This window comes from Atta cephalotes (assembly GCF_000143395.1).
Source record: "Atta cephalotes unplaced genomic scaffold scaffold00032, whole genome shotgun sequence".
NCBI lineage: Eukaryota > Metazoa > Arthropoda > Insecta > Hymenoptera > Formicidae > Atta > Atta cephalotes.
Window position 1 is genome coordinate 65,169 of NW_012130096.1, and position 15,329 is coordinate 80,497.

General features: G+C 39.0%; 1 protein-coding gene across 1 annotated transcript; it reads left to right on the top strand.

The window, feature by feature from the left end:
* Positions 1-1,323: 1,323 nt before the first annotated feature.
* LOC105621042 lies at positions 1,324-13,569 on the top strand. The gene is made up of 12 exons (XM_012202516.1): positions 1,324-3,659; positions 3,777-3,861; positions 3,984-4,140; positions 4,292-4,436; positions 4,517-4,564; positions 4,770-5,457; positions 5,995-6,479; positions 6,562-8,116; positions 8,465-10,090; positions 12,343-12,593; positions 12,724-12,860; positions 13,049-13,569. The coding sequence occupies exons 1-12, from the start codon at positions 1,324-1,326 to the stop codon at positions 13,567-13,569; spliced, it is 8,034 nt and encodes a 2,677-aa protein (XP_012057906.1).
* Positions 13,570-15,329: the final 1,760 nt, after the last annotated feature.

The following is a 15,329-nucleotide window of genomic DNA, read 5'->3' on the forward strand; positions in this document are numbered from 1 at the left end:
AGTTAAAAGTCATTAACTTTTTTTAACTTTTAACGTTTTAATTAGTTAATATCCAACTATTATTAAGCATCAAGATTCAATCTCGACTATTTTGGCGCATCTTTACTTCTTTGAAAAATTCTTTAATTTATAAATTTGCAGATTAAATAAAATTGAGGATAAAATACTTGATCTTTACTCATTTATGAGAAATAATGTGGATCGCTAATGTTTGTTGCCATTTTGGTAATTCGGTAACTCATAAAAATTCTTATGTTTCTTTATCGAGTTACGTAGCCTTGTATTTCTATCGTGCACATGCTAATATGGATAGATAGGAACAACGTAGATACGCAAGACGCGCAATAATGATCAATGACCGAACGCCAACGTCGCGTACTTGTCGAGAAAGTTGTTCGGAATCTGCGCTCCACAGAAATCTCTCACAAGCGCATTTCTTTCTCGGTGCTCTCGCATTGACTTCGAGACAACTCCTACATTACCCATCTAATATTCTGGAAACTGACTCTCTTGTTTGATCATTGGTTTTCCACTAACTGAGAAACTTTCGGGGGAAAAGGGAGAGAAAGGACTTTGATTATCATGATCGCATTAGATCTCATTAAAATTAAAGAATTCTTAGCAACACGTCACAAATTGTAATTTGCGTTTCGGTTCTCAATTAGTCTTAATTATGCATGAATCATTCGATAAATTAAAATCATTTGATTAAATTGCCTTTTACGATTGACAAAGAAATGTTCCTTTTAAATGCATTTTGGATTGTAGAAATTAGCGGGTCGACAGGCTCCTTTACTTAAATAAAATATATCTGCGTTGTAATCTAATTTAACAGAGTTTAATTCCTTTGATGTTAGTTTTGTAACGACACAAGCGAGATACAGAAAAATAAAATCACATTGTTATTTGATAAAACATCTCACGTGTCCACTTTTGTAATAATTTTGATTTTTTTTCTCTTGCAGCCTATGGTCCACAGTCCTCAAATAGCCAAATCGAGAACTAGACTTGGTGAAGCCGGGCGAGGACGATAGTCAACAGTCCTTGGACCGGTCGCTAAACTCGCTTGCGAGTTTCCATTTGGCGTGCTCTCATAAGGCTATCAAAACGTCGACTCCATCGGTAATCAAGTTATCGGGGGGTGGAACAGCTGGCAGTGGGGAGCAATTGTCCCCAGGGCCTGGCCCACCTCCCCCGGCATCTTCGTTGATCGGCGGTGACGGTCGCATCAACGAGAACACACCAGCCACAGATAACAATGATGATGAAGCGGAGCAAACTGTCGTTTCGACGACTGGAACGACGAAGTCTACGTCTGCGAAAATGGAAAAGGAATATGGCCAAGCTAATGAAACCACCATGAGTTTTGTTCTAAAACTAGATGTAGAAGCTGCAGCTGCGCCGATGGTGGAGAACACGACAAAGGACAGTGACAGAAGTGAAGAACAATCGCCACCGACGTTACTGTTTGCTCAGGAGATATGGCGATCCCAGGAGCCCGTTGCAGTCGCTACCGGCACAGCAACGACTATCACCACGACAGGGAACGCCATGGTGATCACGAGCGGCGACGACTCCATTGCGACTACTAATAGCAAGTCGCAGCTGTTGCAGTTGTCTCTGGAGGCGACAAGCAACCAAGAGCAACAGACTGCAACAGCCACCACTGCGTCTACTCTCACAAGTGTCAAGCCTGTGGTGACTTATCCAGTCGCTAAAGGCGCCAGGGAGCAGGTGCAAAAAATTATCACCGGTTCACAAACCACGGAGGTGTTGACATCGCGCGTCATCTCGCAAAAGTTATCGCCATCATCCACTGATCAGGCGCAGCTTGTCCCGGTGACGGTCAACATTTCTTCTCAAACATCGACTAACTCGACGTCCTCGTCATCTCCCAATAGTGGCGGCGTTCTCTGTCCTTGGCAAACAACCATGATCACGGTACAAAACAATCAGCCGATATATCAATCGAAGAATCAAGTTACGACTGCTGACCTTATCCATTGTAAGCAGCAACAAGTAACGGCAAGCAATGTACAGACTACGTTACATCACAAATGTCAACCAGTATACTCCACTTCTACTACGGGCACTTCTACTACAGCGGTGAAGGATCTACAAAGATTTTACACGAAATCATTGCCAAGCAGCATCATCTCAGCTAATCAATCGGCGCAAAAAATCAAGACCGTGACAAATGTGATCACTAATCCATCTACCATAGTTGCACAACGTAATAATTCATTATCTAGATCACAGGGTGCGCAGAAAACACGAGTGTTACCTGGTCAGTTTATAAACAATCAGGCAACAGCGAACAATGCAAATTCGCAAAAAATTCAGTTAGGCAATCCGACACAGAAGACGACGCAGCCTATCGGTGCAACGAATATGCAAAAAACAACTCTCCAACCTGTCTGCAACAATCAAAAAGTTCCATTGTTGAGTGGCAATCATCTTCCAAATCTCAAAACGCAACAGCAAAAGTTGCAGATGCCTCATAAGATATCTTTAACTGTGGGCAGGCAGCAATTACAATCAAATACACAACAAATAAATAATGTCTCGAAATCTAGTAACCTTGTAACCGGTATACAAAAGTATCCTCCACCTGGGCAACATTTTATGGCATGCCAACAAGCAGCCATATCTCAAGTCAGATCTCAATCAACGGCAACCGGGCTGCAAAAATCTCAGACAATGGCCACAGTACAAACCACCAAACTACAAACTACGATGAGTAATGTCTGCAAGAGCAATAGTGTGCCAAATGTTTCCAAATCATCGCAAAATTCGAATGTGCTTAAACAACAAATACAGTTGCAAACTACGTCAGCGCAATTGTTACAAGGTCCGCAAGTAATCCAAAAATCTCAACAGCAGCAATCGGCGAATAATCTACAGGTTCAACGAAGTATTACTAATGTGCATTCGAAGGTGATAGCGCCTGTACCGAACAATCAAAGAACTCCGGTTATGATGAACTCGAAAGTTCAACAGCAGCAACAGCAACAACAACAACAACAAACGATGATGCGGGTAGGAATATCAAAGGGTCAGACGCAAGCTGCTCAAACTGTAGCAAGTCTGAAGACTATCTCGCAGAAACCCATAGTGAATCCCGCTAAGACGACTGTAAATTCTCAAAATAATGTCATTCAACAGCCTATTATAGTGCAAAGAAATAACAATCCTCCTCAACCTGTGAAAATCATTCAACAACAACAGCAGCAACAGAATATAATTGGTCCGCAAAATGCTCCGCAAAAACAATCTGGATGCATTAAGACTATTCCCCCGCAGAAACCTGTACAAAGAAATCACGCTCAGAAAATTGGCAGCAACCCTGGCATTAAACCCTTGTTGAGTTCAAACGTAACGGGATTTACGAAAATCCAAGGTCCGACCTCGACGCAAGTGGCGCAAAAAACGTGTATTAAGACCTTGCTGCCGCAGCAAACGGTGGTCACACCATCCAATGTAATAGCTCCGCACAAAAACTCGCCGATCAAAATTCAGCAACAAGCGATACAGCAGAAACAATTGGTCATGACGCCGCAATACACTCAGCAGATCCGACAGCAAGTCGGACAAATAAAAACTTTGCTTCCGATAACCTCGGCTATGATTGACTCTCGTAAAGACGTCACTGAGAATAAGTAAGTTTAACCTTAAGTATGAATTTTTATTTTTTGTAATAAATTTATTTACTTAATTTTATTCTTTTTTAAATTATCTGATATTATCGTAATAAAATAAAATAATAATATTTGTAGAATCGATAATGAGTCACGAATGTTTAAAGAAGAGGAGCAAAGTATCCCTAAATCGCCAGTAAGAAGAATGCCGCTTCCTTACGAGGTACAAATCTATACGTTATAAAGTATACTCAATGCTTTGGTTTATAAGATGTATATATTTTATGTGTATCTCGAGATTATTGATGGATTTTCAATTTAAAGCAAATTCTTTTTTAACTGTAGTGTCTTCAATTCGTTCTCCAAGACCATAATTATGGAGCACCACCGCCACGGACGCCACCACCACCTCCATCGCCACCTCCTCATCCGAAGCAGCAACCCATTAACGGAGCTGGCAGTTCCACAGCTACCTCCCAACATCCTTACATCTTCGGACCTGGTAATGTCAATATTAATGTCAATCATTTATTATCTTTTTTTTTACAAGAATCTATATTTTTGAACCTTTTTACAAACTAAAAAACCATCGTGTATCTTCTAATATAAAATTTAATGAAGTTAGGAATAACAAATATTTTTTATAATTGAAGTTGCAACCAACACCAATGTAGAGGATGATGCTGCCAGTGTGATAAGTAGTGATGCGGGACGAGAGGCGGAACCGGAAGGCGAAGAAACTGAAACAGCGCCCGAAGGCGAAGGTGATGACGAGGACAGTGTTACTAGATGTATCTGGTAAGTGGAATTTTATAAGTAGATGTATAATGTTACATATTATGGCTAGTGTAATAATGTGTTTCATATATTATTTTTAGTGACTTTGAACATGATGACGGATATATGATATGTTGTGACCGTTGCTTGTAAGTATTACCAATATTTTCACATTACTAATGTAGAATACAGATTGAGAAATATTTATATATTTTTAGTCTATATTTATATTATAAAATAATTATACAGAAAAATTACGTATTCCGTAAATTACGTATTCCGTAAATTACGTATTCCGTAAATTACGTATTTGATGAAAACAGTACTTATTGAGAACTGATTATGCGATCATAGAGTATGGCAGCACGTCGATTGTATGGGCATTGATCGTTCGAACATTCCTGATGAATACCTCTGCGAGAGATGCCGACCACGACGAGTTGACAGACAGCGAGCACGCGCCTTGCAAATGCGTAAACGCGAAGAGCTTCTTAATTCGGACATGTCTTCTGACGCGTCCACCAGTTCAGCAGACACAGACGTCGGTTCAGTGAACAATGCCACGGCCCAAAAGAAACGTCCGCTTTCGCAGCAACAATCGCAAATTCCGAGGCGCAACAAATCCGATACATCTGCCCAATCATCGCAGGTGCGAAGGTTAAATAACAACAACAATAACAATAATAATAACGTTGGAAAGAGGCAAAGAAGAGATTCGCAACCCCGACAATCAAGCACCGTTCGTAAGAAGGAGAACAATGCCGCTCCAAAGCGAGGACCTGGGAAACGTAAGGCTAAGAGGAGAACGAGTCTGGAAGATAAAGAGGACGATGTGCAAGATACCTGGGGTACCAATATGGCTCCCCTTAGACAATGGATCGAAAGATACGAAGAAGCCGTTACGAATCATTACAGTCCCGAATTGCGAGCCAGGATATCAAATATCAAAGTCAATGGCACGCATAGCGACTTAAGGCAAAGTAACATGAATATCGTTGCCACCGGTAAATGCCGGCTCAACGTGCACAGCAATAATCTTAGAGTAAGTAAAAAGCTATCTCGAATTTGTATGAAAAAAAATACATAAAGAAATGTTATGAAAACTAAATTAAATTTAAAAACTAAGTTAAATTCGTTTTCTTTTTAAAATACTTTATACTATTTAGGGTAGAGCGGAGCTTTTTTGTTCCTTTCTCGCGATAGTCTTTCATTTTATCTCTGAACAGCCATACTGAACATTTAAAAGTCATACTTAAGTTCTCAAGCAATCATGATTATATAAGTTGTAAGCACATCATTGCAAAGAGATAGATATATATTTACTGCCCTAATTTTATATTGCTTCAAGATTGAAATTGATGGGATCAAAAGGGATTTGATGAAATAATTTCGTCCTACTCTATATTTGATTTATTAAAATAGATACTAATTTTTTTGCCGATATTCTCAATATTATTAGTGTTCGTCACTATCGCGATTACTTACTGAATTCTATACTAAAGTAACTATTCAAATTTTTATTTCCTCTATAGAAAAAATATATATTAAAGTTAATATGAAAAAAATCTTTTTACTACAGTTTTTAGTGGCGACAATGTACCTCCCGCCAAACACTCCTATCGTGGAATTACGTGGCAAATATATGCTCAGCACACAACACCGACTGCAGTATACGCAAAGTGGTAGGCAGCACGTCCAACGACCAGGACCGTTCGTGTTTTTCTATCGTCTGCCACGCGATGGCACCGAAGTGTGCGTAGACACGCGGACATACGGAAATGACGCGAGGTTCGTGCGGCGTAGTTGCAAGCCGAACGCCGAGGTGAAGCATTGCATCGAGAAAGGCACGCTACATCTCTATATTGTGACGACATGTGCAATCGAGAAAAACGCCGAGATAACAATCAAACATGAGCAGCATGATCTACTGCTGTCACCCAATCCCAGTTCCCCAGCGATGCCTGTTGTGTGCGCGTGTAATAATCCACGGGAGTGTCAAATTACAAACGCGGCGAACCAGCTGAACAGAAGAGGTAGCAATGGCGCTCTCGTCGAAAATGCCGAGTAAGTTTTCACATAATGATACAAATAACAAAATATACAGGATATTTTATATTTTTGTAATGTATTACCTTCTGTTATTCAGTGGCAGAGAACGAAGGCGACGGGGTAGAAGGAATACAGTCTGCGAGGAAACCGACTCCGTACCACCGGCAGTTCCTCCGGTGACGAGTGTCACGCAAGCCGCTACAACTACAATATCGTCTGCATCATCAACGGTGACTCCTGCAACGCCAAGGAGAACCGCCACGACTACGGTTACAACTACAACAACCCGTCAAGTTGCAAAGGAAGAGACCCCCGCTACGGTAACGAATACGCAGCCTCAAATGTCACCTAGTTTGAATCAATCGGTGACGATGACGCCGGAATCGAAAAAGGATAAAAAGAAGATGACACGGGAAGAGAGGAAGATGGAGGCGATTATAAAGGCTTTCGAGAAGCTAGAGAAGGCGGAGCAGAGAAAACAGGAGGTACAAGCGAGAAATGCGCAACGAAAAGAATCTGGTGGCACGCACAGCGATAACGAGGATAGTCATTCGACGACGGGACAATCCAAGAGTAGTAAACAAACAAATTCGGAGAGACCGCTACGACGTAGAAGAAGGAAAGGTCGAGCAAGGACGACAAGTTCATCTCAGTCACAGGGCAGTAGTCGAAGGACGAGATTGAACTCCGCCGAGTCGGACGTATCCTCCGGAGACGAGAGCAATTCCATGCAGTCACCGCCTCTGTTGAGTCAGAATTGTCCACCTAGCCGAGACGTTCCCTATTCATCGCACTTACACACTCCGTCTAAGAACACAGGTGATGTTAGCAATACCGGATCATCATCTGGTGGAATTCCCACTGCGGCTGGTTTATTGCTGGCTTTAGCGAACTCTAATGCTCCCGGTCCTCCGAGTTCTCCACCGTTACAACAACCCACTCCTGTCAAAAGTCCTACTTGTGACAGCGGAGCCAGTAGCAGTTCGCAGAGTTCCACGCCACCGACACCGTTGTCCTCTGCCTGTTTATTGGTGGCCGCCGCGGTCGGCCCCTTGGCTCCGGGTTTCAAGTTTCCGAAGACGAAGAAGGTATTGATGAATGAATGGCTAAAGGAATCGCCCGATCCGCCACAAGTTAATATACCTCAAGTATCACCTCTGCCGGTTTTACCACCTGCCGGTCCACCAGCTTTACAAAATTCCATGAATCCGCTGTGCAGCAGGCATTTCTCACCGGTACCGACAGATGCTTCAGCGGAATTCTTATCTCAGAGTTACGCAGCGAAAAGTCTAGCCACTCTCGTGCAAGCTGCCAATTCGGTTAGCGGCATATGCGATTCACCGCCGCAACGTAGACAGCAACAGCAAGTGATTCCTAGTAATAACAACAATAATGGCAATGGTGGCAGTCCCGCTGTCTCTACAGGCTCGGCAAAGAAGCGATGGTTGCGCCAGGCGATTTCGGAAGAGTGTGATTCACCCAATAGTCGGCCTGAGAGTCCTCCTTCGCTTAGCGAGACGGTAGCACCTCCCAAGAAGCGGAGAATAGCTCGAGAAAGTTTATCGTCAGATAATTACACCCCGCCGACGACACCGACCATGCTGCTTCCGACCGAAGCAGCGCCTAACAACAGATCACTGTGTTCTGCTGATGTAAGTTCGCAGTGTAAATGTTTTTTGTTAAATACTAATTACTTAAAAAAATAATATCAAGACTTTTTCTCATAATTAAAGGTAATATAAATGAGTTGAACCAAATCAGTTATAAGTGCTTAAAATATATTAAAATCTAATGTCATATGATAAGATGTATAATATTTTAAAATATAATAAAGTTGTCGCAAATATTTCTATGGATTAATAATTAGATTTTAATATATTACTGAACTTATAATTGGCTTTATTAGGCTGTTTATATTTATCTTTGCATTATTTTAATATTTAATTTGTAATACGTATATGATAAAATAAACTATATATAACATTGTCAATATTTTCCAGGATGACTATACAGAACATGTGCAATCGCCTATCGTGGAACAGACCGATGATAGACATTATGATTCGGAATCTATAAAAGAAGATATTAAAGTGGATGATAGATCTATGGATTCTGACAAACCAATCATTCGAGAAAAACTTTCAATTGATATTTTTCCTCAATCAGAATTTTATGTAAAAAGTGAAGGAAAAACAGAATGTTCTGATATTATTAAAACGGAAGAGTCTTCTGAAATGGATGTAGACGTTATGACAAAAAAAGAAAAAGTTTCCCCGCAATGGGAGGGAGATGATGTAAAGTCCGAATGTAGTTACGATCAATTAGATCAGAAAATAATTGAAAAGATTCGAGAGGCCGTTGAAAGTAGAGTATCATTCAGCAATTTTGATATCAAGAAAGAATCTTTCGCTAAGGAGGAAATTGTTACTAAAGGCACAGTCGAAATAATTGATCAAAATGAACCCGATACCGAGATGGAAGGATTCAGTTCTCCCATCGCTACTATAGAACCCGATGCGATTTTAAAACAGCGAGTGGTGGAAATGCAGCTGGAGTTCGGGGGTGGCATTGCCGAAATCGTGAACATTGCCAGTAGCGAAAACGAAAAATCGAACGACGAGAAGAAATCATCCGAAGCCATTGCAAAGTGTGAAGAGATTGCTGAGAAATCAGATGACAACGCATCTATCGACGAGTTTGATGTCGAAGCGCAGATGAAGAAGATCACGGGCGACGACGGTAACGACTATCAGGAAAAGATTGACACGAGTTCGGAGAAGGATAAGAGCATGGATGGAATAGAGGGACTAATGGATAGCTCGAAAGAGGATTCGGATTCCGAGGATAAAGACGTGGATGATGACAAGTACTGCGAATCTTCCTTTAAGTTATTTGATATCAGTCATGAAGAAACATCTTTCAAAGAATCGGATACTAAGCCCGATACTAAACCGGAACAGATTATCGTTACAGAAGATGACACGAAAGAGACGGATAAAGGTACGAATGACGAGCCCGCAAAGGAAGTCTCCACAGTGGAAGAGCCGTCTGCCTTTGCCGCCCTGTCGGAGGAGTCTATCTTCGATTCGACTTCTGCGAACATGGATACGGAGTCCATCGCGGACCCTCCCAAGATCTTTCACTCGATTCCACCTTTGAGCGAGCGCATTCGCAAGAAGACCGATTCGTCTGCCACGCCGAAAATGCCTAAGATGGACTTTGAAGCGGCTATCATAGAATCCACGATAAGTATGGACGCTGTGGACGGGTCTAAGAATGGGGAGCAAAAGTCGATGTTGTCAACCGCGCTACGCGAACTTTTGGAGGCAAAACTGGACGACGAGCCGACGGCCGAAGTAATGAAAAATGACGTTGATAATGAGAACACGCCATCACAAGTAATTCAACCAAAATTAGACTCCTCTGAACATAGTTTAGACACAATACAAGATTCGGCTTCGATTCAGGAAACGCCGAAGCTAGAAGAGATTCCCACCAAGGAGGAAGAGACCAAACCCAAAGAGATAAAACGGTTGAAAGATCCGAGGACCGTCGTACCGAATAGTATGCCAGCACCAGCTTTTAAACCGGACTCTCTTCCTCCTGTCAAGCGCAAGGTTAGAAGGGTAGGACTGTAGTAATGTTTTTTGTTGCTGAAAATGACATTTCGTTATTTTATCATTGTTCATTGCCATTATCTTCATCAATATATATATAGATATAGCACTATATAAATAGAACTATAGTATTATATAAAATCAAATAATTCCTATATTTCCATTTCCTTTTTATTTTCATAAAACTTTCATTTTCATAAAATTATTTAGTTTTTATTTCTATAAAATTATTTCTATTTTGTTATACAGGATGTTCCAATAATTATTACCACCTGAAATATCTTCTAATCTATAAGGTGTAGAGAAAAATTTATATAACCAAAATTACAACGATGTAAAGGAGATTATCATATGACGATAATAATTTTTGTCCAGGTGGAGGCGCTTCGGAAATTTCAAGGTCATTCGTTTTTTTAAATGGAATTTTATGAATTTTTTTACACAATATGATTCCTCTAATTATTCTGCATAAAAAAGTATTAAGATCGTGGTATCAAAAAATCAATAATTTACGAGATATCAAGTTTAAAATTACTTTACATCTGGATTTTGATTCTTCATAAATGATGATGAATTTATTATTTTCTTCTTACAACAGATACATCGTGCTTTAATGAAAAGAAACATTCTTTGAAGGATGTCTTAAGTTCACAAAATGAAATTTAACATGAAAAATTTAGTATCGATATATTAATTGTGCAAGATGTATTTATTTGAAGAACAAGTTGATATGATCCTCATTTATGGAGAATGTCAAAACAATTCAGTGCGAGTGAAAAATTTATACGCTGAACGATATCCTAATCGCATCCTGCCTTCGCGTCAAACATTTAAAAATATTTATTATTGCGATAAAGTATTTATTATTGCGATAAATTTAGACAAACTGATTAAATACTCATAAAAGTGAACGTAATAAGCGAATAACTTATGAAGGGAATGAAATTCAGGTTCTCGCAAAGGTCTCTCAAAATCCTTACATTAGTTTGATAAATTGAACTAGAAACTAATATTAAAAAGAATAGTGTATACCGTATTTTACATCATCACAAATACCATTCATGTCATCTCTATTCATCAAGCATTGCATGGAACGGACTTTGTGAATCTAGATTATGTCAATAGGCACAATATCAGATTCAAAATAATAATTTATTTTTTGATACCGTGTTATATACTGGTAAGGCAACATTTACTAATCTCGGGAATATTAATTTACGTAACATGCATTTCTGGTCGGTGGAAAATCCTCATTGACTGCGGCAGATTGAACATCAGAGACAGTAATCTTTGAATGTATGGTATCATAGGTAACAAATTATGCTGTTGTCCTTCCATTTACAATGTAATGCAAAAAATTGCTTTTAGCCAATCTTTTTATTTATTACTGATAAGTAATAAAATTATTGGTTATTTTATCGACATCTAAATGGCAATAAGCTAATTTTCCTGAGCATACATTGGGTACTTTGTTAAAAGATTTACCTTTAATCACACGACGAATAATGTAGTATCAGAACGATGGATGCCCAGCTCATTTTTCATTGGGTGCGAGAAATAACTCAATGAAAAATTTCCAAATCGCTGAATTGGACGCGAGAGTCCTGTAATATAGCCAGCTCGTTCAGACTTGACAACTGGATTATTTTTTATGAGAAATTCTAAAAGACAAAGAACAACATCTCACGATGCAACAACAGATTATTGCAGCCTGTACGTTAATATCTCCCGATATTAAAACGTTATTAGAACAGTAAGCCAATCAATAATCAGAAGAATCCAATGTTACATTGATAGTAATGGCTATCATTTCGAACATCTTTAAATTTACATAATTAAATAAAATGTTATTAATTAAAAGAATGTTTATTTTCATTGAAGCACGATGTATCCATTTTATTTGACGTAAAAAGTCAGAATAAGATGTAAAATATCTCGTAAACTATTGATTTTTCGGTACCATGATCTTAATACTTTTTTATGCAAAATAATTAGAGGAATCATATTGTGTAAAAAAAATTCATATAATTTTTAAAAAAACGAAGTTGACTTTGAAATTTCCAAAACACCTCCATCTGAACAAAATTTATCACCATATAATAGCCCCCTTTACATCGTGTAATTTTGGTTATATATAATAAATTTTTCTCTTCCTTATAGATTAGAAGATATTTCAGGTAGTAATAATTATTGGGACTCTGTATATAATTTTTTTTTGTAATAAAAGGCGATCTTATGGAAATATTAATACATTTTTCTAGTTATCCATATCGGAATATCGCAAACGCAAACAACAGTCATCCGGAGGAACCGGAACCGAGCCGGAATCGTCGAATGACGCTTCTACTACGGATAAAAGTGGAGCGCGAGGTAGATCGGATAGCGCCAGCAGCGGCACTTCTTCGCTCAGTTCCGATGAAGAAGGTTCAAAAACATCGCTTTCTCTCGAGTTGACAGGAATGAACTCGTTGACACTATTCCCTAACACGGCTAATGAGAACGATGAAAAAAAGGTAACAATCATTCTTCAAATATTTGTATTTGTATAAATTTTGCTAATAAATACATCGTAATTTTTTGAAGTACTTAAAATCGTTAATTTTAATTAGCAATGTGATAATTAATGATTTAATATTTAAATCAGGAGAAGAGGGTGCAATTGGTTGGTCTGCAGCGCCAACTTTGGTAGAACGTCAACGAGAAAATCTTACTGAACGATTGAAACGCGAATTTGGATTGTTCCTCAGCGATGACGAGGAAGAGAGAGCTCGCAAGCATGGTATATACATTTAAATAAATAAATTTATATATGTATGTGGAAAAAAGAGAATATAGCAGTTTTAGAGAAGATAAAATCAATGATTATAGAAAAATGAAGAATTAAAAAAATTTACTAGATTTGAAGAATAATGATCACTACTATAAGTAGATACTGCTTATACGTCATCCTTATTCTTCTGTTTACAGGTTTGACGACGGAGGCAATATTGAAGGCGCATAAATCTCCGCCTCAAAATTTAGTAATCAGCACCCCGCCGGCGTACTCAGGATTGCCCCCGCAATTACCCCCGCAGCCATATATACCGCCACCCGGCTCGGCGTCCATTCATTATCCCCAGTTCCAGAGCAAACCTGGCACGGTGCAATATCCGAACTTTGCGATACCACCGCCGACCACGTCCCAGCAACCGATGTACAGCACCGCCGCGTCGTCGCAGGCGACTGCGGTCAATAAACAGACGCAGCCAACGCCGTTCTTGGTACCTCAAGCATCCCAAGCGCCACCGGGTTCCAATCCGTATCCGCCACAATTCGTTCCGCCATCGCCGCTGCCGCCGCCAACCGCGGGAACGACGGTGCCGATCACCAAGTTCCCAGCGGCGACGCCGCCACCGCCACCGCCTTCGGGCACCCAGGTGTCGTATCCTCCGGCGTCGTCGGGGCAACCTCAGAAGCCGTTTTTTAACCATCCGGCGCCGAGGTCGTAACCGGCAGAAAAGGGTAGGATTGTTAAAAGTTCTTAAGTTTTAAACCGATATTGTTTTACATTCTCTACAACGAGCGACATTGAACCGTCTCGATTATCTTGCCTACTCTTCTGTCGACGAAGTTTTAGACTCGGTTCTTTGAAAAAAAAAGCAAAGGACGAATTCAAACTGAATATTCTTAACGGAAGCATTCTTATATTCTTTTGTAGAATATTAAAATATTATTTCATACGGAAACTTGCGTGAGATACAAATGGCAAGAAGTCGCGTACAGAATTCCAATAATTTTTTAGATAATTAGAGAAATACAATTTTTAGTTCGCGCTGTCAATCGCTTCTAGGATTTTCACATAAATTTTTGAAATTTACCGTGCATATATTCGATGATTTTTCTCTCAAAGTATTTCGGAATTCGTGTGGCCTAAGGTGATAGCTGAATATTTTGAGGATATAGCGATGTGCATTTTTAGGATATATCGAGAGAGTTGTATCGGTACCTTTTTCGCGAGCAACGGCCAAAAGTGTATTTCAAGTGGCGTACACTTTTTATACCGGTGAAATGGTGCCCTAAAATGTTTATATATAGCATTAGTCCAATTTTTTAATAAGGTGTTAATAAAGTTGGAAGCGCGCTCTCACTCAGCTGACGGAATCAGCTGATCTCGCGATATCCCCTTTAAAAGCAGTTATCATTATATATACAATATGCACTCTGCATAATACAACTTATCTGTACATATTATTTGCATATACGCATAATGTTAACAATATAACTATATTTAATAATGCTATATATTTAGATCAGTTCGTAGATGATAACCGTAACAAAACCTATGACACACGTAGACACGTAAATGAGTACTGTGTTGTGTTGTTTTTCTGACATATAAAAAGGCAGAAAGAGGCGCGGAATTCTCTATATTTTATATTTCATTGTAAAAGGGCAAATTATTTATAATAAAGGGTAAATGTTGAAATTTGAAAACTTGAGTTTTATTTTAGGGATTCGTGAAAGTATATTACTACTCGATTTTTCTTATACGGCGACGCATTCGATATATGCGATAAATGTTTTAACGCCGATTTTATTTAAAAACATTTATTTATGAACAAATTTATTTATGAATTTGTACAAGAATCGAGATACTCTAAGAAGGCAGGATAGACCAGTTACAATAAAAATGGTAAAATGTGATGACCATACGTTTTATTCTCTTTGATGCTTTAAGCAGTAATGCAATACATTTTTAGTTATACGGAAAAGCGCAAGATTACGGTGTGTGACAATACGTTTTAATTACGGATTTATCCTTTTTAGGTTGAGATCTCCAAAAATTTCATTCGCTCAGAACATTCATTCAAGTACAAAACCTACTATATTATAAAAAGTAATTAAAACACGTAGAAGTAAATTATGGTAAATTAATACAGCGAAAGAATCGTAGTCTATTTTGTAACTGAGAGCTGCTTCACGGAATATCGTTTAGTACGCGATTGTTCTATCGTTTCACAAAGATATGTGTTTCTTTTTCTCTACTCCGAGCGATAGATTTACGTTACAAATGAGCTGCGCGTAGCGACAACTTTCGTGCAGATATTAGTAATTCGTGTATTAATCTCGTGATTAAAAATAATCGTAATGATTACGTTTTGTCTGTATAATTTAAAAGTCGTCTAGTTCCAGCATCAATAAGTACATGTGCGCGCATGTAATTAAAATTATGTACATTGTATTTTATATGTAATTGAAATTTTATATA